The sequence below is a fragment of the Pelodiscus sinensis genome, chromosome 5 (genome assembly GCF_049634645.1).
Source record: "Pelodiscus sinensis isolate JC-2024 chromosome 5, ASM4963464v1, whole genome shotgun sequence".
Classification (NCBI taxonomy): Eukaryota; Metazoa; Chordata; order Testudines; family Trionychidae; genus Pelodiscus; species Pelodiscus sinensis.
Window position 1 is genome coordinate 85,328,437 of NC_134715.1, and position 21,789 is coordinate 85,350,225.

General features: G+C 41.7%; 1 protein-coding gene across 1 annotated transcript in view; it reads right to left on the reverse strand.

Moving 5' to 3' along the window:
* KIT (KIT proto-oncogene, receptor tyrosine kinase) overlaps positions 1-21,789 on the reverse strand; it is a 76,013-nt gene that overhangs the window by 46,298 nt on the left and 7,926 nt on the right. The window contains exon 2 of the mRNA XM_075930410.1: positions 4,632-4,880. Coding sequence (XP_075786525.1) covers positions 4,632-4,880 — 249 coding nt within the window. The remainder of the gene's footprint in view (positions 1-4,631; positions 4,881-21,789) is intronic.

Sequence of the window (21,789 nt, forward strand, 5' to 3'; positions counted from 1 at the left end):
ATTACCATTGCTAATAGAATTTTAGAAACTTCTATATTTTCTGACTGTGCACTATGCAGAGGTATAGAATTTTAAGATTCAGTCACTTTTGAGAATTTTGTGCAGGAAAAAATCATATTTTTTCTTTTACATTTAAAGAGAAGAAAATATTATTTCCTTCTTGTCTAGCTCAAAAAAAATGCCACAATAGATTTTGCTCAGACTATTAGAAAAACCCACCTGAGCTGAGACCAGGTCTATTCAATTTCATGACCAGAAGGAGAACTTCTGAGAAATTTATGATAAAGTGAAAGTTGAGCTAATTAATTTTCGATTCTAAAAAAAAAACAATCTAAATGAACACATACCAAAGTTAAAACTTTTCTTGTTTTCAAAATATTGAAGGGTTTACATAATCATCTGGTTAATACATAACATTGAAAAAATATGATGCAGTTATTTGGCTTCACTGCTTACAATTTTTCATGTTGAAATGCTATACAGCTATATCTGATCTTTGAAGCATTTTCTTAACCAAAGTTGAAGTCCATGCGATCTGCTAATTTCAAAATACTATATTTTTTCAACAATATTAAACCCCCCAAATTAAGAGATTTCACAATGAATGTCAAATTTTATTTATGCCTCCATTTCTATACCATTGCCCAAGGATACAGTTACACTGAAGGAGTAGAATATTAACAAAGTTTTTTTAGTCCTTTTATTCAAGTTGGTCTTCATGTAACTTTTATATCCATTATCCTGAAATTAGTAAAGGGATATAAGAACCAAAATGAGAAAATACACCCACAATGAGGATGGGAAAACAAGAGTATAGCATATTGTTTAACCAAAACAAGAATGAATTGTACATTTTAAGCTTGTTTTACTTGTACTATATAGAATATATGTAGCCCAGAGAACTTTGAAGTCAGAGATGGAAGACAAAACATCTAATCTGTGTCAGGATAAAGTGATATTGAGTTCACAATCCTAGCTGCAATATGATGACATAGCATTAACTATGTTTCCTTACAAGTGGTAGAAATCTGGCCCCCACAAAAAATGCAAAAGCAGCTCAGGCCAACCCTTACTGCAGGCTTATTGTCTTTCACAAAGAGTTAAATGGCTTCCAAATAGGATGGAATCTTACACATAAACATTGAATCCCTACCAAGCCAAAAGAAAATCTGAATGAATTTGTGAATAATCCATGCTGGCAATAGTTTAAGATGCCAGTTTTCCTCCTAATCAACTTCCTCCTTCATGGGTTCAGGTGCAAGAGAGTTTCCAAGGAAAAAGAGGTCCTTGTGATAAGCTGGTTCACAGATAGCTGAAATAGGGTGGAGATGAGCTGAAATTACCAAGGGTTGATCCTGTATAATCTTCCTAGATCATTTTGGAAAGGAGGAGGGCAAGATGGGATGGCCTAAATCAATTGGTCTAAGGGAATGAAGACACCTGGAATGTTTACACATATACTCCCCTGCTTCACTCCACCAACAGCTTGGGGCAGTACTTCTGCTTCTCTGAAACAAATAAGTTACTTATGAGCATACCCACACAATTTTCCTTTTATATAAAAGCATTTCAGATGATTTTCCTCCATTTTAGTTATGGATAATAATTGCCTCCATCCAAACAATGAGGTGCAAGCTCCCTCACAATATATGTTTAAATAGGTTTTCTTTGTCTTCAAAGATGGCATGATTTCTGATCAAGGAATTAAAAATGTGCGTCATGAATGACCCAAACCTGAAAGACTGATGAATAGTCTATATTACTCTCTGCCTTTGAAGGCTGGCATCACAGCTATAGAAATCCTGAGGGTGTAATTCTGATGTCAATATCCACCATTGTAGCACACAAAGAACATTTTTGGCAAGATTACCACATTATTCAAGTTCTCCTGGGCATCCTAGCTGTGTAAAAGGAAAGCCTGATTGTATTTTATTTAGAGTTGAATGCTCAATACTGTCCTTATGTCTTCATAAGACATCATTAAGCCCAGGATTTAAAGGACATGCCACACGATGCTGCAGGAACAAGGCACAGCTTGAAAAAATACTTGCTTTACCTGCAGAAGACTGACAATAGGGACTATTTGTCCCACATTAGTTAGGAATTTGACAAAGTGGTTAACCAAGTCTTGAGTGAGGATCAGAAAGCCAAAACATGTTCACTTGATAGCTAACACTGGTCCACTATCTTCCACTCGGAGATGAAGAATAGAACGCCATTAGGTGATTTTTCCAAAGAAAAATATGAATGCCTTCCTCTTCAAAGTTGGCTATGATAGTTACCGTGGTTTAAGAACATTTGTGTGACAGATAAAGCCCCAAGGTGCCTGTCAAATATATAATGGCATTTCTGACTTAATTTGTCATGGTCCCTGAGAAACAAAAGTATGGCTTGCTCTAAGGAAGAAACAAGAGAAATGTCCCTAATACCAGAGAACATCTAAAAGGCCTCCAAGGATTTTAGGTTACTGGATGAAGAAGATGATAGAGATAAAGCTGGTCGTGAACTGGAGAGATAGCAAAGTCCAGCATTATCACTAAATTCTTAGTCTCAGGCAGCTGATATGGGGGATGAAGGCAGATTATGAATCGGAGGTATGGGGGATGAAGAATAGATTTGTGCATACACAGGTCATAAGTTCTAAAGGAACCCAACACAGTAAGTTCTCAATGAAAGTCTACATGCATTTCACGGGAGTGAGGGTTCCAGAGTTTTAGGTTAGTTTTTTGGTCAGGTCACCTGGACGATTAGACCTCTCGTCGTGACATTTTGAAAAAGAGAAAGAAAATTGTCCATGAAAGAATTATGGTTGTTTTGAGAAAGTGGTAGCTTTCATTTCTTCAGAATCGCCACAGGGCCATATGCAACATTCTCAAAGGTCATCTCTCTGGAGAAAATCCCCTGTTAATGGCTCCTCTAATCAGCAGGACCCTAAGCAACTTCCCTCACCTCTTCCAGTGACTGCTGGCTGGAGGTGGAAAATGAAAAACACTAGTTGCAACAGGAAAAGCCAGGCAAAAAATCCTTACCAACAAGAAAAAAGGGCAACCTGAGCTACATGGGTACAGGCAAGCAAATGGGTTATCCTGAAAATCAGCTGAGCCCAGCCCACATGAGGTACATAATTAGGCAAGACAGGGCTGACTGAAAGCCAATGAAGCCATGTGTCAGAATGCAATAGGTCACAGAAGGGAGGTGAACCAGAGGAAAAGACAGAAGTAATTAAGGGCATCATAAGTATCATAAGACAGGTACCCATTACTGAAAGGTGTACATATTACAAAGGCAATTTCTCTTCTCTGCATATTCACATCTTCACACCAAATGCAGTGAATGGCCCACTTCTACCCTGTCTTGATCAGGTTCATTAGCAAAAGCAACTTCGTCCTTACATATACTCCTGCTTTTGTAACTTCAATTCCAATTCATCTGATTATGTGGATTTTACCCACAAGAAGCTTATGTTGTAATAAATCTGTTAGTCTCATAAAGCGCCACAGGACTCCTAGAGGTACAAGAGTTAGTCAGAGCTGCCTGTACTAGAATGGAGGCTCCTTTCAAGGTTCTTTGTTATCCTCTGACTTATACAAAGGAGTGTTTAGGTACTACCATTTGTAGTAAATTTGGCTCGCTAAGCCAGAAGGTGGGGTCAAACTAGGAGATGTAAATAATAATTTTTAAAATTCTACACATAATAAAATTAAGGAAGAAATAAGCTTTTTGCTCTCTGCAGGGAACAAATCACTCAAATTATTTTAACTCATTTTTAAAATTCTATCTAAATTCTCCATCCAAAAGCTAAGTTTTTGTACATAACAATGAAAATGTATATAGAAATGTATATAGAAACCCTACCAAAACCTTTCCGTGACTACAATTACCCCAGTAAGTATCATCTAATTTAAAATTTTTCCTACTGGATTTATTGTGTTAAATTCATAAATACCTAATTTCTCCCTGTATGTGTTACACCATTTCTTATCCTCTGGCATTACTGACCATTCCTGAAATATGCTGTACTATTTAAAATATATTAAGTTCCTTCTAGGACTATTTCTATTATTATTGTTATTAATTTTGGCTCTCATTTTTTCTTTACCTGAGCTTACCAGACAATCCAGTTATAAATAACTGTGATTCTTAATGTGCTAACACACTAGTCATTGATGTTAAGATCAGAAAGGACTACCTTCCTACTTCCTGAACTTGCTAGGTCACAGAAGCTCAGCCACTCACTCCTGTAGTAGATCCATAACCTCCTGTTGAGTTACTGCAGTCTCAAATGATGATTTACAGACTGTAGTAATTCAGAGTCCTACCCATTTGCATCCCATCTTTGGCCATTGATTCCAAACGAATTTAGAATCCAATTTAAACAGCTTTACTATAGTTTTTGAATAGTCATATACAAAGGGAAACACCAATTACCTGACTCATAGACTCATAGACTTTAAGGCCAGAAGGGACCATTATGATCATCTAGTCTGACCCCCTGCACAGTGCAGGCCACAGAATCTTACCCCTCTTAGAATAATCCTCTCACCTATGTCTCAGATATTGAAGCCTTCAAATACTGACTCCAATTATATGCTTTGAAAGGGAAAAGGGGGAAAATACTCATAAAAATTTACCTTTAACGAAAACATATATAGAAGTGTTCAAACTCTCTTTGTTTTTGCATATGTATCTGCCTGTGTCTTTGGCTGATGCATTTTTTAAGTACCATTCTTTATTATTGAAATGTCTTGGTTTTGCCAAAGGTTCTGAATTTTGAAAATCCCAAGTCACTGGACCATCATCGTTGCAAATCAGTCTTACTTCTTGTCCACTATTCACAACTAAGGAAGATTTTCCTGGAGTAATGGAAGGTATTGTACCACCTGGCAGAAAAACAAAATACATTATACATTGTTGTATTGATTTTTCTTGTTTGAGCAAATGAAAATGTTTACTTGATCACATAAACATAATTTTAGATTTTGTTCCTTAAAAATATATTCTACAAGCATCTGTAGATGGCTCGTATGCTCAGAGCATAAAGGCACTTCAAATGGAAACTGGGCTAAATAACTAGTTTGGAAACTTGTTTAAGCTAACAGTTTCTATCATGGCATGGCTTGTCAATAGGGACAAAGCAAGCAATTTTAACACGAAACTCCATTTATAGACTTGATTCTACCATGACTTGATTTCAAGAGCCAACAGATGACTACTGATTATACTTTTAACTAAGTGTGTTGTCGAAATCTCAACTCTCTTTGCCCAATATTTATAATTATTGTAACTGTTTTGCAATAGGAACTCTACAACCATGTCTATTCTGTAAGTGGATTAATCCCGTGAATATGTTTGGCTCCAGTATAAAGTTTACAATAAATTGATGAAATACCAATTTACCAATACCAATACCAATTTATAACCTCTTACAGAAACCTACTATATATTTAAGGGTATGTCTACACTACCCCGCTAGTTCGAACTAGCGGGGTAATGTAGGCATACTGCACTTGCAAATGAAGCCCGGGATTTGAATTTCCCGGGCTTCATTTGCATAAGTGGGGAGCCGCCATTTTTAAAACCCCACTGGTTTGAACCCCGTGCAGCGCGGCTACACAGGGCACGAACTAGGAAGCCTAGTTCGAACTACCTAGTTCGTGCCCCGTGTAGCCGCGCTGCACGGGGTTCGAACCAGCGGGGTTTTAAAAATGGCGGCTCCCGGCTTATGCAAATGAAGCCCAGGAAATTCAAATCCCGGGCTTCATTTGCAAGTGCGGTATGCCTACATTACCCTCCTAGTTTGATACCCTAAGAGAGTTTGTCTGTGTGATTCTCTGGTTGTTCAAGAACTCCTCCTAAATGGTAAGAGCTAGGACTACCAAATTCAGTATTATATGATAACTTCCCCTTATCATAATTTAAAGCAACATAAGGGTTTGGTTGTGCCAGGAAAATGGGATGTGACTAGAATGGGATTGCTTCTCATAAAACTATACAGAAAAGAGTCGGAATCACCAAGCAGGTAAAAGGGGTTGCTGGGGACATGCTCCCCCATATCCAGGACTGCCTCTGCCCCAAGCCTCCCACCTTCTAGGTGCCCTTTAAGGAGGACAGGGAAAGGCTGAAGTCCTCCCCAGATTCATGCAGAGACATTGCTGGCTGTTCTCCTTAGTCAGGGAGCGAAGGGAAAGTCCACAGTTTGCTACATTCCTTACTCTGGCTGGGCAGTGCAGTGGGCAGATGAGCTGTGCACTTTGCTCTCACTTATTCCTTCTCCCTGATAGGGACAGGAAAGGGAAGAGCAAACAGCCCTGGTATGAGTCTTCCCTGCCCCTTCCCCCCAATTCCTGCCCCCCCCCCCACACACACACACTCCTGCCCACAGCCTCTTTTCACCCCCAACCCTGACTCCTGCACCTCCTAGACCCAAGACTAAGGTTGCCAGATGGTTTAAACAAAAATACCGCACACACTTAACATTACATCACAATCTATATTACATCTTATTTAGAAAATACTAGACATTTCTATTTTCTCATTTTTATTTTCTGAATTTGTTTCCCATCAGAAAGCTCAAATACTGGACTGTCCGGATCAAAACCAGACACCTGACAATCCTACCCGAGACCCTTGCCCTGAGTCTCTCTTTAAGGACCTGGAGCAACACCAAGTAAATGTGCTAGCACTCAATATAATTCAAGTATTCCTAGAATGAAAGTCAGAACTCATTCAGACTTCAACAATTTAGTTTTCAGGCTGGATTTCTGAAGTGAGATCTCATAATGGGGATTAAAAGCTTTATTGCTTCTCATTTAGAAATAGAAACATTTCCCCAACGTTACTGGTAATAATTCATATGAAGTTCTTCAATTCATACGTACATAAGCAGCAAAATTTATATGAAGTATCCTAAAATATAATAACCGTGTCCAGCAAAGAGGTAGACAACATCAATGCATGTCAACACTTTCACATTTATGCTTTTAGCATATTTTACATCTGCTTTGACCTGCATGACTTCAAGTCAGGAGTTTAAAATTTACTATAATTACAGTAGGCCCCATCTTTCAAGCCATCTAGAACCTCCAACACACTGCCAAACACACTCAACTTCAGCTGCTGAAACACAGGACTTGTCCCAATGTTTACAGCAAAAACTGTCTGTCCAATGTAGCTATGTAAGTTTCACAGCTGGGGGTTGGGAAAGGAAAGGAGAAGTGGAAACAAACATACAACAGAATTTAGAAAGCAAAATCCATGACTTACAAACACTATAGGGAAAAGCTATATTTCAGGGCATTGTTACAAAAAACAAAGGATAATTATTTCTAAGAAACACAGAATGATAGGATTCTGCCTCAGATCGTTTACAGCCTAAATTAAATTCAAAGGACCTCAACAAATTAAAAGCATGTCTAGACTACCTGCTTTTCTCACAGTTATGTTACCTTTGGTCATTCCCCCCTTACCTTGCAAATACCCACATTGGGAGGAAAATGACATGTTATCAAAGCCATTGCTAACTCTTCCTCTGTTTGCTCCCGTGTGAGGGTCCTCCACCAGCCAAGCATATTGACCATGGAGGATTCCACGTAGGTCTGGTCTTGATTTGCTGGGAATGTGTTCTATAAATCCCCACCGACAAAAGCCATGCAAAGAAATCACACTAGTAAAAGAGGTGTCTGTTGGTGGATTCCCTCCAGACGCAGGCAGGAGAGCTGCAAAAGGAGGTGACTTGTCTTTGAATCCTCTAGAAGCATAATGATTTCATCAACAGGATGCACAGATGATGCTAGCCACTATGGCTGCGTCTAGACTGGCAAGTTTTTACGAGCTAATGTAAGATTGTCAGTGTTCTTGCAGAAGTGCTATGCTGCTCCTGTTCAGGCAAAAGCCCTCTTGCGCAAATGCTTTTGTGCAAGAGGGCCAGTGTAGACAACGCGGTATTGTTTTGCGCAAAAAAGCCCCGATCGCGAAAATGGCGATCGGGGCTTTCTTGTACAAAAGCGTGTCTAGATTGGCACGGACGCTTTTCCGCAAAAAGTGCTTTTGCAGAAAAGCGTCCATGCCAATCTAGACGCTCTTTTCTGCAAATGCTTTTAACGGAAAAACTTTTCCGTTAAAAGCATTTGCGGAAAATCATGCCAGTCTAGACATAGCCTATAGGTATAAGCGAGAAAGTTGTGACCCAACACCAGTTATGTTTGTATTAAATGAAGGGATAGTTAAAATCTGGTCACAAATGTTTATAATTTTGTAGGAATGCAGAAAAGCAGGACTGTGCTAAACTGTTGCAAAAGAAAGTTAGCAGAAAGAACCTTGCTAAACAGGGGCTTGACTTTCAGAGCTCTACAAGAGTAGAGGACCAGAAGCTCATTCTGGTCAAGAGGCTGCATACCCTCCTTTGCCTGGACCTTCCCTCCCCCCCCCCCCCCCCCCACCATTCAAAAAACAGAGCTAGGTAGGAATCCTTAAGATTCTCTTTCTTGTGTTAACTGAGTTGGAGTTGTTTTTTTTCTGTCCTGCTTGCTAAGAATTGAAATCACGGGGAGCTGAAATTACCTGAGACTCGGCCAAAGTGACACCCAAGAGTGGATGGTGACTGGCAGCCAGCAGGGCAGCGGTAAATCAATGGAACAAGCAGCCAGCAGGGCGGCAGAGGCAACATGACAAGTTGCAAGCAAGGTGGCTGGAGAGATGCAGTGAAGAGGTATGATGAGCAGCCAGCAGGGTGACAGCGGAGAGATGTGACAAGCAGCCAGTGGAGTGGCAGCAGAGAGCAGCAAACAGGCAGATGGCGAGGGACCAGCAGAGTGAGAATGCCTCTTTACCTCCCCCAACCTAGGGTGAAAGGCAAACTCTAAGGATTCACCTCTGAACTCTGGATTTGCACTGACCAATGGAAGCAACCATGAGTGGGGTGCAGAGAAGGTTTGGGCATGTAAAGGGGACATTTGCATTGCTGGAATTAAGAACCAGAGAGGAAAAAGACACTGCCCAGCCTACTAGGGGTGGGACTTTTATTCATAGTTACTCATAGATAGTAAACTATCCTTTAAATCATCTTCTGTACCTAATGACTGGAAGATAGCTAATGTGATGCCAATATTTAAAAAGGGCTCTAGAGGTGATCCTGGCAATTACAGACCAGTAAGTCTAATGTCAGTACTGGGCAAATTAGTTGAAACTATAGTAAAGAATAAAATTGTCAGACACACAGATGAAGATAATTTGTTGGGGGAAAGTCAACATGGTTTCTGTAAAGGGAAATCATGCCTTACTAATCTACTAGAACTCTTTTAAGGGGGTCATCAAACATGTGGACAAGGGGAATCCAGTAGATATAGTGTACTTATATTTCCGGGAAGCCTTTGACAAGGTCCTTCACCAAAGTCTCTTAAGTAAAGTAAGTTGTCATGGGATAAGAGAAAAGGGCCTTTCATGGGTTGATAACTGGTTAAAAGACCAGTTTTCAGAAAGGAGAGCAGTAACGAGTCATGTTCCCCAAAGGTCCATACTGGGACCAAACCTATTCAACCTATTTGTATATGATCTGAAGAAAGAGACACTGGGCTCTTACTTTACTACATTTAAAATGCAGAGGCGCAGCAGTCAGCGCAAACAGGGACTGCTCAGTACCGGCTCGCGCTGAGTCCAGCAGCCCCTGTTCATGGCAGTCAGGGCTGGCTGTGAACAGGGGTTGGTTGGTAGCAACAGCTCCTGTCTGAGGGGGGTAGCTCTCCACTGGACCCCTGCAGACAGGGGCTGCTTCACAGCATTCCTTATCATAGAAGCAGCAAGGGGGAGGGCACTTCAGAGAGCTTGGGGCAAGCAGGAGAGGGAGAGGCACAGTGGGAAACGGTACGCACAAGGACTACTTCAGTCCCTGCTCGCCCTGTGCTCCCTGTGGCACTTCTGCTTTTGAAACATTTCAAAAATAGAAGCACCCACAGTGGGAACCGGCATAATTGGGGACTGAAGCAGTCCTGCACACGCCATTTCCCACTGTGCCTCTGCCTCCCCTTCTCCCTCAGAGACGGTGCTGGGAGGAACTAGCTTTACTGGTTCCCTTCAGCACCAGCTCCTGCTCCCCCCTCCTGCCTTTGCTGCCTCTCTCTGATAGCAGTAGCAAATGGGGGGAGGGAAAGCGACTAGGTGAGTCAACTAGTCACTTACATCCCTAACTGGCATTGGAAAAGATTCAGAAAAAGGCAACAAAAATGATTAGGTTTTTGGAATTGGTTCTATATGAAGAGAGATTTAAAAAGACTGGGACTCTTAAGCTTAGAAAAGAGGAGACTAAGGGGGGATATGATAGAGGTCTATAAAATCATGACTGGTGTGGGAAAAGTGAATAAGAAAAAGTTATTTACGTGTTCCCATAACATAAGAACTAGGGGTCACCAAATGAAATTAATAGGTAGCAGGTTTAAAACAAACAAAAGGAAGTTTTTCTTCATGTAGCACACAGTCATCCCGTGGAACTTCTTGCCAGAGGATGTTGTGAAGACCAGGATTTTAATAAGGTTAAAAAAAAAAGCTAGATACATTCCTGGAGGTTAGGTCCATCAATGGCTATGAATGGTAACCTCAGCCTCTGTTTGTCAGAGGTTGGAAATGGATGACAGGAGAGGAATCATGCGATGATTACCTGTTCTGTTCATTCCCTTTGGGACACCTGGTATTGGCCATTGTTGAAAGAGAGCATACTGGGCTAGACGGACCATTGGTCTGACCCAGTGTAGCTGTTCTTATGTTTACCCCGTTTGTGATGTTTTCCCAAATTAATACCAAGTTATTTCCCTCCCTTTTATTAAAAGTTTCTTCTCTACACTCACACTCTGTGCTTGTGAGAGGGGAACTATTGCCTCTCAAAAGTGCTCATGGTGTTTGAATTTCCCAGGTTACTGGGTGGGGTCTTGAGCCACTTAGATCGATGTATTGGATCTTTGGAGAGGAACCCCTAGACATTGAATCCAGCTCTGGCTGCTGCTGGTTTTACCTGGTAGAAGATGTAACTACAGCAGCACAAGAAGAAGGAAAACCAACTGCTCTACAAGAAGGAAAATGGCTGTTGGCCACTTTGGGGAGTAAATAGTGCTCCATCCTGAACCCAGGTTCCCAATCCATCACAGACAAGAACAGTACAATGTACTGGCAACAGGCAGGGAGGGACAAACCCCAATATCTGAAAAGGAAGCCACTAGCCCCAAGACAGGGACACTAACAGCCACTGCACCAAGAGGAAGAAGCATAGGAAACTGATGGTCAGGGATTCCCTTCTGAGTGCAATGGAGGCATCCATTTGTCAACCTGAGGGAAAGGAAGACAGAAACTTACCAGAAGACCACATCTGAGACATGACAGAAATGTCTTAGAGGGATAACTGTGTTAGTCTGCAACTTTAAAAACAACTGGTCCTGTGGCACCTTAGAGCTAATTAAAATATATAGTGTCATGAGCTTTCATGGGTAAAACCCACTTCCTCAGATGATTTCTACTCTAGCTCATCATCTGATTAAGGGAATTTTACCCATGATACTATACATATTTGTGTTAGTTTCTCAGGTGCCACAAGACTACTCATTGTTATTACAGAAATGGACAGGTCTCATCTGTCCCTCTGACTACTACCTCATGCTGCTCATCCCACTGGGCACTAATGATACAGGTATGACCCTGAGCCAGTCAACAGTGACTAAAGGGTTCTGGGAGCAAGACTGATGGAGTTAGGGTTTCAGGTGGTGTTCTTGTCCATCCTCCAAGTTGAGGGCAAAGGCCCAGTTAGGGACACATGCATTCTGTGCAGATGATGTTACTAGAAGGACTTTGACTTCTTAGACCAGTGTTTCCCAATTTTATTTGGCCAAGGAACCTTTTTCAGAATTTCAAGGAACCCCTAGGTTTGTCAAGCAAAAAAAAGGGGAGAGGGGAGGAGAGAGGGACCCACCAATTCATGAAAATCACATTCCTTCCCAGAGACACCCCACTACCTCCCTTCCATGAGGCCTCATCCACTCTGTTCCCCTCCTCCCCCTCCTCTCCATTACTTGCTATCCCCAGCCCTTATATCTGTCTCAACCTAGTGAGAGTGAAGTGTGGGGTGGGAATGAGGGATTTGGGTGTGGCAAGGGGTGAGAAGTACAAGCTCTGGGAGGGAATTTGAATGCAGGAGAAGGGGCTGTTGGCTCGGAGAGGGGGCTCTAGGCTGGGGAGTGTTGGGCTCAGGTGGAAGGTTGGGGTGCTGAGCAAGCCAGGGCTTGTGGATGTGAGAGTGCAGGATTTTGGGCTGGATATGTGATGGACTCAGGGCAAGAAGGTTGTGAGTATGATGGGCTCAGGACACAGATTTGTGATGTGTGGATGGTGGTGGAATGTTGTGGCAGAAGACTGAGGATGTGAGGATGCAGGAGTTTGGGGATGTAAGAGGCTCAGGACAGGGGATTCCAGAGTATGATAGGCTCAGATTTGGGGTCAGGTGGTGCAGAAGTGTTATGATGCTGCAGTGAAATGGGGGTTTGGTCCTAATTGGGGGCTTGTTGGCCAGGCTTCATTTTTAAATAAAATATTATGTCAAACTCAAAGGCTGTGTCTACACTGCACCCATTTTCCGGAAAAGGGATGCAGATTAGACCACTCGGAATTGCAAATCCACGGGGGATTTAAATATCCCCCGCGGCATTTGCATTTACATGGCTGCCGCTTTTTTCCGGCTTGGGGATAAGCTGGAGAAAAGTGCTAGTCTAGACGCGATTCTCTGGAAAATAAGCCCTTTTCCAGAGGATTTCTTATTCCTACTTTCCTACTTCTTATTCCCCCATTCTCCTCATGCCCCTGTGCCCTCTCACATGACTTGCTCCATCCCTGCCTTCCTCATGCCCTCCCCTTCTTGCAAGCCTTCTCCCCTCCGCACCTCCACTCGTCCCTCTAGCCCCCAATGCCCTTACCCTCTCCCCTCCCAGCATCACCCTGTCCCCCTCCCACTGACACCTCCCCTCCTGCCTTTTTCCTCATTGTCTGCACTTGGCTCCCTGGCATCTGTCTCTCCTCCACCCCTGTCCCTTTGGTGCCTTCCCCTTCCCCTCCGCCTCCGCACAAGCACCTTCCTCTCTCAGCCCTTCCCCTTTCCCTTTGCATAAGCCCCTTCCCTTCCCTCCCTCTCCCTCTCCCATACCTTCTGCCTTCCACTTTGCGGGGCCGGAGTCTGCTCTGTCCCCGGACTCCGAACCCGCAACTCAGCCATGCGGCGCAACACAGCACCCAGCAGGTTTAAAATCCCGGGCCGTGACATTACGTCACGTCCGGGCGTCTCCCCACCCACTGGTTTGAGCACGCTGCGCAGGGCAGCAGCAGCCAGCAAGGGGGAGTTCACAGAAGGTTGCGCATGGCAGGGCCGGGACCGGGCTGGGGCCGGGGGAGAGACGCTCTGGGGCCCATGCCTCTGCTGGCTAGCCGTCTCTCTCTCTCTTTTTCAGAGGCGGCGGGGGAGTGCCGGCTGCTCATGGAACCCCTAGTTTTGCTCCGCAGAACCCCAGGGAAGAGATGCATGGATGCCATTTAGCTGGAGCATTCGAGGAGGGGGAGGGTTTCTTACATGTCCTAGTCCCTGATTTCTCCAGAGTACAGCTCCCAGCTTATGCCCCTGGGGCAGGAATCAGTGTTTTGTTTACAAACAGAGGCAAGGTGATCAAGATAAGGACTGGAAATTAAAGTTAAATGAGCCTGTAAAACAGGAATCCTCCTGGAGGGGAGGATAGGGGTGATAAAAAGAGAACACAGAGGACTCTGACAAAATACAGTCAAGGTTACATTCAGACAAGAGAGCGATGTGAATGGAATAGGTGAAAAGAAGGGGCCACTGGAGCCAACAGACTCACTGGGCCCCTGGGAAAGATGGGGTGGGGGACTCCAGGTCCCCAAAAGGTGAAGGGCCTAATCCAGAAGAGGCAAAGTGAAGGAGCTAGCTCCCCCCAGGCAGCCCTCAGCACAACACACAGTGCACCACATGGGGCTCCACGGGGCCCCAGGGCAGTTGTTCCCTTCACCACCACCAAGGGAAGAGATAGCATGTGGCATCACTATAGTATCTGAGCACCTCACAGAGTCTATGAATTTGGATGCAGAGAAAAAAAAAACAGGAATAGTATTCAGAACTTCATGCACAGAATAGGCTGTGGCTGCCAGACGCTACAGTGGAGTGCAAGTTTGTGTAAGACTTATGAGGGAGCAGCAGAAACTGGGTAGGGAGCCAATGCTTAGGGTTCCCAATGAGAGACACTAAATGAGCCTGACCTGGAAACTTGCAAACTCTGGTTTGCTTGTAGAGACACATCAGCCCTTGAGAGTCTTAACTCTCAATAAGACTGACTACAATGCCTAGCTGCTGAAGTATCTGCATAGCCTCTTTTGAGTTGTGGTACACCTAGCATGCTACTAGTGATACTTTAGGGGTATGGTACACTCCAGCACTGAACAGTGTCAATAATTACAATAGCAACAGAGCATTGTAGGTACATACATTAGTCTTATACAACAATGAATGGAGATTTTCTTGTAGCTATCGTTCAGCGATGCTGTGTTAAAATCTGAATTAAACCAGGCAGACAACTTGACTAAATCTGAGTAGAAACAAGGCCTAAACTTAAAACAATGTAAATGGTTAAATCTTACTAAAAGGACAACCACAGAATATAGCTCTGTGGTGAGTATAAACACAGCATTCACCCAAATAAAATAGTTGCTTAGGGTAACACTTGTAAAATTTGGTATTTCACATGTCCTCTAGAATGACATTGCCTTCTAAAGTATTGTTTTCTTTTTATTCTAGTTTTCTAAATTGCTAATCAACTAATTGCTCCAATAGTTAAATTTTTGCAGTCATTATACGTTTAAATAAAAAAAATAATTAAGACAGAACAATTAAAATGGATTGAAAAGAATGCTAATGGACAAAATTAGTTTATTCAAATTCTGTTTTTCATTTATCACAACATTTACTGGTCAATTTGCTTAATGGATTTTCATTCTCCTCATACTCTTCTTTGGTGACATTTACTTTAAAGAGTACATTATATTTCCATTCTATTTCCATTTTAAAATAATGTTTCTTGTAATGAGTAGCACGAGCTTGAGATGTCGCTTTCTAGATTTTTGTGAAAAGGTAATTTCAACAAAGACAAGTGAGAAAACTTGGAGCACATACAGTTTTGTCCCCTTGGATTGCAATTTGAATCAATGGTTATTTGGAAAAAGCTCAATTTAGGAAGGAAATGTACGACTTTTGGCAATGTGAATGATAATTATGTCAAGTCCTGGCAGCAACTTTATCAAATGATAGCAATTTCATTAAAGGTGCACCAGTAGTCATCTACAGAGCGCCTTCAGAGGAGGAAAAGATACAAATAACTATATAATTCTGTTACCATTACTCCTATATTGGACAACATTAAATATCACATAAGAGGACCAATGCGTTTTACTATCTCTACATATTTTATTTTGAATTCTTGTTTTTTCAAGAAAATTACAGAAATGATTAAGCCATACTTTGTATTATATGCTTTTAGGTTCAGTTTTCATTTAGTGAAAAAACTGACACAAGGCCCAACTGCAGAATCAACAGATTACAAAATGTTATTTTCGTCATGACTTCTAAGATTCTTAAATGGCTCCATTACCACATTATGAAAGACATCAAATTGCATCTAAAGCTAAGTTTTTGTATTTCTGCATTTAATTGTCCATGTAAACTAATTTTCTTCATTGTATATTTGACAATTCTTATACATCATTCTGAATTGTCTAAAAGGATGCTATATTTCCATTTTCTAGACATTTCATAAGCATTGTTAATAATTGGAATGTTGCTGCCCATTTCTTGGTATTCTCTCTAAGGCCTGGTCTGCACTAGGAAATAAGTTCAAATTAAGATATGCAACTTCGGCTATGTTAATTGCGTAGCTTAAGTCTAAATGTCTTCACTAGAATTTTGGCGCCGTCCACATTGTGGGAAGCCAAAGGGAGCACTCTCTCCCTTAAGACTTCCCTTCCTCCTTGTAAATGCAGGACTACCAGCATTGATGGGAGTACCCTCTTAGTTCGAATTAGCATGTCTTCACTAGACCCACTAAGTCGAACCCCCGGAAAATAGACTGTGGATGCTCTGATTTTATCTGTAGTATAGACAAGGCCTAAGACTGAACTCTTCCATCAATTCCTGTATTTTTAAAAGGGACATTTCTTTGTATTTAAGTCTATAGAAATAACTTTGTATACATTGCTCCAGTATGTATTTTTGTGATTTGTGGCAGGAAACATTATGTAGGGCAAATAAGCTGCTAGTTGGCAGCATCTCCAGAATTTACCATAGTTAGCAAAACCTGATTCATGTTATTGTTCTAATATCCAATAAAATCTGTGTAAATTTTGGTTTTGGAAGTGTCATACAGATAGTGATTCAGATGCATTTCTGCCAATGTCTTAATTCTTCCCAGTTTACTTTTGACAAGGAAATACATAATAACTCAACCTAATATTTAATTTTAATCTTGGATATTGGCACGTATTACAAACAATTCATTTTTATATACAGGCAGTTCCCGAGTTACGCGGATCCGACTTATGTCGGATCCGCAGTTACGAACGGGGCTTTTCTCGCCCCAGAGGATGGGAGCGGCGGGACGCCCAGATGCGCCGCGGTCTGCCGCCCCCATCCTCTGGGGCGAGAAAAGCTGCTCCCCGTCTCCCTGGTCTGCAGGGAGATGGGGAGCAAAGCCTTGGAGCACGCCCGCAGCGGGACAGCCCAGGCGCGCTTGGGCTGTCCCGCTGCGGGTGTGCTCCGCGGCTTTGCTCCCCGTCTCCCTGGTCTGACCAGCAGACCAGGGAGATGGGGAGCAAAGCCTCGGAGCACGCCAGCAGTGGGACAGCCGTGGCGCGCCTGGACTGTCCCGCTGCCCGCGTGCTCTGCGGCTTTACTCCGCGTCTCCCAGGTTAGCAGACCAGGGAGACGGAGCAAAGCCGTGGAGGACTTGGGCGGTCCCGCCACCCCCATCTCCCTGGTCTGCTGGGGGGGTGCAGCTAGTGCCCCCCCCGCAGACCAGGCTTTTCTTGCCTACCCCTGGGGTAGAGCAGCTGGGGGCTGCCGGGTTGGTCCCGCAGCGCCGCTCCGGACCAACCCGACAGCACCCCAGCTGCTCTGCCCCAGGCATCCCCAAGTCAGCCGCTGCTGAAACTGACTAGCGGCTGACTACAGGAAGCCCGAGGCAGAGTTGCTCTGTCCCAGGCTTCCTGGAATCAGCCGCTGATCAGTTTCAGCAGCAGCTGACTTGGGGACGCCTGGGTTTCTTAAGTTGAATCTGTATATAAGTCAGAACTGGCGTCCAGATTCAGCCGCGGTTGAAACTGATCAGTTTTAGCAGCGGCTAACGCCAGTTCCGACTTACATACAGATTCAACTTAAGAACAAACCTACAGTCCCTATCTTGTACGTAACCCGGGGACTGCCTGTATTGCCTGCAAGATTCTGTTTACTTTCCTAAAATACTAACACAATCCTCTAATGAAGATATTTATTTTTCTGTGCACAGTTTAATTGCTTAAGCAGAGTTGATTTTAGGTAGTAGCCCAGAGAAAATATCAAGTGATAGGAACCGGTAATATGTTTTGCGTAAGAAATGGCAGGAATCCAAATAGTCAGTATTTATTATTTATTTTTGCATCTACTTGCCCATCCACTTACAAACACACTGAATTTTGCGCTGTATAGCTACAGTTATTTTCATCTTTGGCAAAACTGAAGAGACAGTGAAACAGATTTTCTGGTCTCTACTTACTTTAGTGTAGCTTCATTTACTCAAAGGCTTACTGTGGATGTATACTGATGTAAACAATTCCAAATCTGGCCCTTGTATTCAAAAAGCAAATGACTGCAACGAAGCCAAACACGAATGCAAATAAATTTTAGACAGTCTTTGAAGACATCTCTTTGTGGGAGTCACCATTTACATTTGCTTCATATCACGTAGTCAAAGGCTGTGCTTTTAGTAACCAGCAATTTGTTTCATTAGCTCATGGCTCAATCCCAATTCAATCACACATCTGCAAAGCCCCTGGAGCTGGTTCTCTACATAATGTACATATTGTGTACACACTGCCCTAGTCCAGCTCTCAACTCAATCTGGGATCCTACTCATATCCCATACAGGCCATCCCAACATGATTGAGCTGCTGCTTGGAATGGTGGTAGCAGAAGAGGCCATGAGATCTGTCTGTTGTGAAGGTGGCAGCAGAGGACCCAGTGTTATTCCTCTTCCTAGATGCTGAGACCTGATAATCATGGTTCTGAAATAGTGGCAGTCCATTTTACGTCTGGGCTACCTGGGACACCACTCTTACTCAGGCTAGTGTTCCTTGTCTTCAAGCAGGAGGGACTGGTTCCAATCTAGGAGGAGGGAAACTTCAAGATTCCCACTATCTCATAAGAGAGTCACGAGTATGCACAAAGAGAGCTTCCTGACACTTGCAACTGAACACCAACTAATGCAACTGGTCAACTGTATGTGGCATCCCATTTTGGTATCTTGCGTAGATGGAATGTGCTTTATGAGTGGCACTTGGAAGTATAAACCTATTTTTATTCCCTCAATTTGTCCTCTTTTTTACTGCACTGTAACATTCTCTCAATATATTATTAGCCCCAAATGCGACTTAGCTGTGAAGATGGTAGAATTAAAAAAAATTGTAATGTATAATACCTGGAAGTTAGAAGTGTTATAGAATAGGAAGCCTTAACGGTCTGTGAGACACACACCCACCACATTTACCACCCTACAGGGAGGAAACATTAATTTTGCTAAGGATATGACATTTCTAAGTTTAAAAAATATGCTTTTCCAACCAGCAAAAGAACACTTCTATTCCATGTCAGTGTTGCCTTTCTAGACAGTTTTCTGGGCTTCAGTTTTGACAACAGTTTTGTCCTTCCTATTCAACTTCCTTTAAGAAAAGAGTCATACTGGAAGCAGTCAAAACACAGTGTTGCCTACTCTCTGAATTTTTATGTGAGCCTTTGAAAAGCCCCAGCTCCTGGAGTCATGTGAATGTGAGTTTTGGCTTTTATTAAGAAAAATTACAAGTGTCTAGCCTTCAGAGGAAAACTTGAAAATGTTACCAATGGCACCCTAGAAACTCAGAAACCAGAAAGCAAATACAAAATCTAAAATGCATTGTTTTAAAAAAAACTTGTGATTCATAAGGCAATGTCATTATTTGGGAGACAGTCATGATTTTTGAATGTTTTATGTTTGGCAATGTGCAAAACAACATTTGTTTCTAACAGTGCATCTACACAGCACCTTACCTCGAGGTAATTTCGAAATAGCTTCTTTTGAAATTTGGCGCTGTCTACGCAGCACCAAATTTCAAAATGAAGCGCTATTCTGACAAGTCCCTTAACTCTCATTCCATGAGGGTTACAGGGATGCTGGAATAGTGTGCCCATTGAAATAATGGGCATGTTTAAAGACGCAGATTTGCTATTTTGGGATATTGCCGGTATCCCTAAATAGCCACGCTGTCTAGACATGGCCTAAGTGTTTTACAGTCAATGTGAGCTTTTCGCCTTATAACTCCTAGTTTTCAGAATGATAGGCGATTATTTCTGAAGTTCCTCTGTAGAGCCGTCCAGCTCAAGTTTCTTCAATTCAGCATTTGTATCAGACCATTCACTTGTTAACAGTCCACTATATGCCACAAGAAACACACCAGTTCACCATATTTGGAACATTACTATTATGTTGGACATAAAAACCTTTGTCATCTCTCTACCCAAACACTGTAACTCATTTCTCATGCTTCCAATGAGCATTAATGTGGAATATTACAACTTATTTGATTCAAATCTAAATTCTCAAATTTCATTTATTAAGCTCTCACAAACAAGTCAGCTTTATCTTCCTAAGCTTGTGAATCATCATCTTATGTTCTCTGCACCACTCAGATCTATCACAGCAGTTATCCAATTTGTCTGCTTAATTCTTCCCAATATCAAGTACTGTATTTAGTAGTTCTGGTTCATGGTTCTGTACTCAGCTGTTGGCTGAGATTTCAAGTGCTAATCATTTGATGTTTTCAAATGCAAAACTACAGAAATGTGTGGTTGATTATGTTATTAAATAGTGCTTAATTTTAGTTAAGTTGCCCTCAGGTGATTTGTAAAGAGCACTATGGCGCTATTTATTGTGTATCTTCATTGGAAAAAATGAAAAGGAGAAAACATTTATTGGGTAACCTACTTTTTGAAGTAATATGTCAAAACATCAAAGAATAAATCCACTAGGAGATTAACATTTACTGTACTTTGTAATTATTGTGATCATGATATTGCAAGTCAGATTCATTCTTCAAACACAGATGTTTACACTACTTTCTGCTTTTATCACTAGTTGCAAGCAGTCTTAGCCAATGAGCAAACAATACATTTCAGTTTCCAGTGCTGATCTCAAGCCAATAAAACTATTGATGTGTGAGTTAAATACTTAAAATGACTGATTGTAGGATTGGCCTTTCATGGCAGGTAGGTGCCTATATGCCCTTTTGAATACCTTTACGGTCTATTAACATTAATAAATAAAAAGAATACCCCAACAGTAAAAATAGCAGGCATGAAAGAGTTATTTTAATCAGCTTTCTAATTAGTTGTGTGCATTCTCATCAGAGTTTGATTTTAATAAATGAGGGAAAGCTTTTGAATAAGAGAAAGGTTTAAACAGAAGACTGGGTTTTCACCTTCAGCTGCAATTAGAGCTTTTGCCTTAAACCTCATTCTTCGCAGAGTTTCACAAGTTCATAAATTGAACAACAATCTGAACACAGACAAAAATTGATTATATTTTGGGACAAGAGGAAAACGGGTAGAAAACTAGTGGACAAAAACAAAGCAAAGACCTATGAATAAAATGAAAAATTATGCCAAACTGAAGACTACTTAAAGTAAAAACAACCAGGAGTCCTGTTACACCTTAAACTTAAAGATTAACACATTTATTAGGGCATAAGCTTTCATGGGTTGCAGCTCACTTCGTCAGATGCATGAAGCAGAAACTTCAGTATGGCAAGGATTTATACAAACCTACAAAGATGAGACTGCTACATCATTATAACAGACTGAAGTTTCCGCTTCCACTTCATGCATCTGACGAAGTGAGTTGCAGCCCCTGAAAGCTTATCCCTAATATATGCCTTTAAGGTGCCACAGGACTCCTCATTGTTTTTGCTGATACAAACTAACATGGCTATGATACTTAAAGTAAAAATTTATTTCAGGATATTAGAACTCATTTCCTCTTGTCCTTTTTTAAACAGCTAAAGAGACTTGAGGAAGTGAGTCAAAATCCTGGAAGCTATTTGTACTACACCAAAAAGAAATCTATAAAATAATGTGTGCATAGATACATTGAAAAATATAATGTGCAATGGCTTCATGGCACATGCATTTACCTTTGTCAGTGAAGAGTGAAGCTTAGAAAGTGTCTTAACCTTGAGCAACTTCTGTCTCTCCTTACCAGACCAATATCATAATAGATCTACTGTCATGTATTGTAAATAAATATTTTGTTAAGCCTCTTTGATGCTTTGAAGTTCTTGTTTTTTTCCAGATTTTGTTACTCCTTACATTAAGATGTTTTTCAGATTGTTTACTGAAAATTCAGGGTGCAAAGAAACTTTTATTCAAGATATAAATATATCAAATGTTATGATTCATCTAATTGAATAACGGATTTGTTACAAAATATT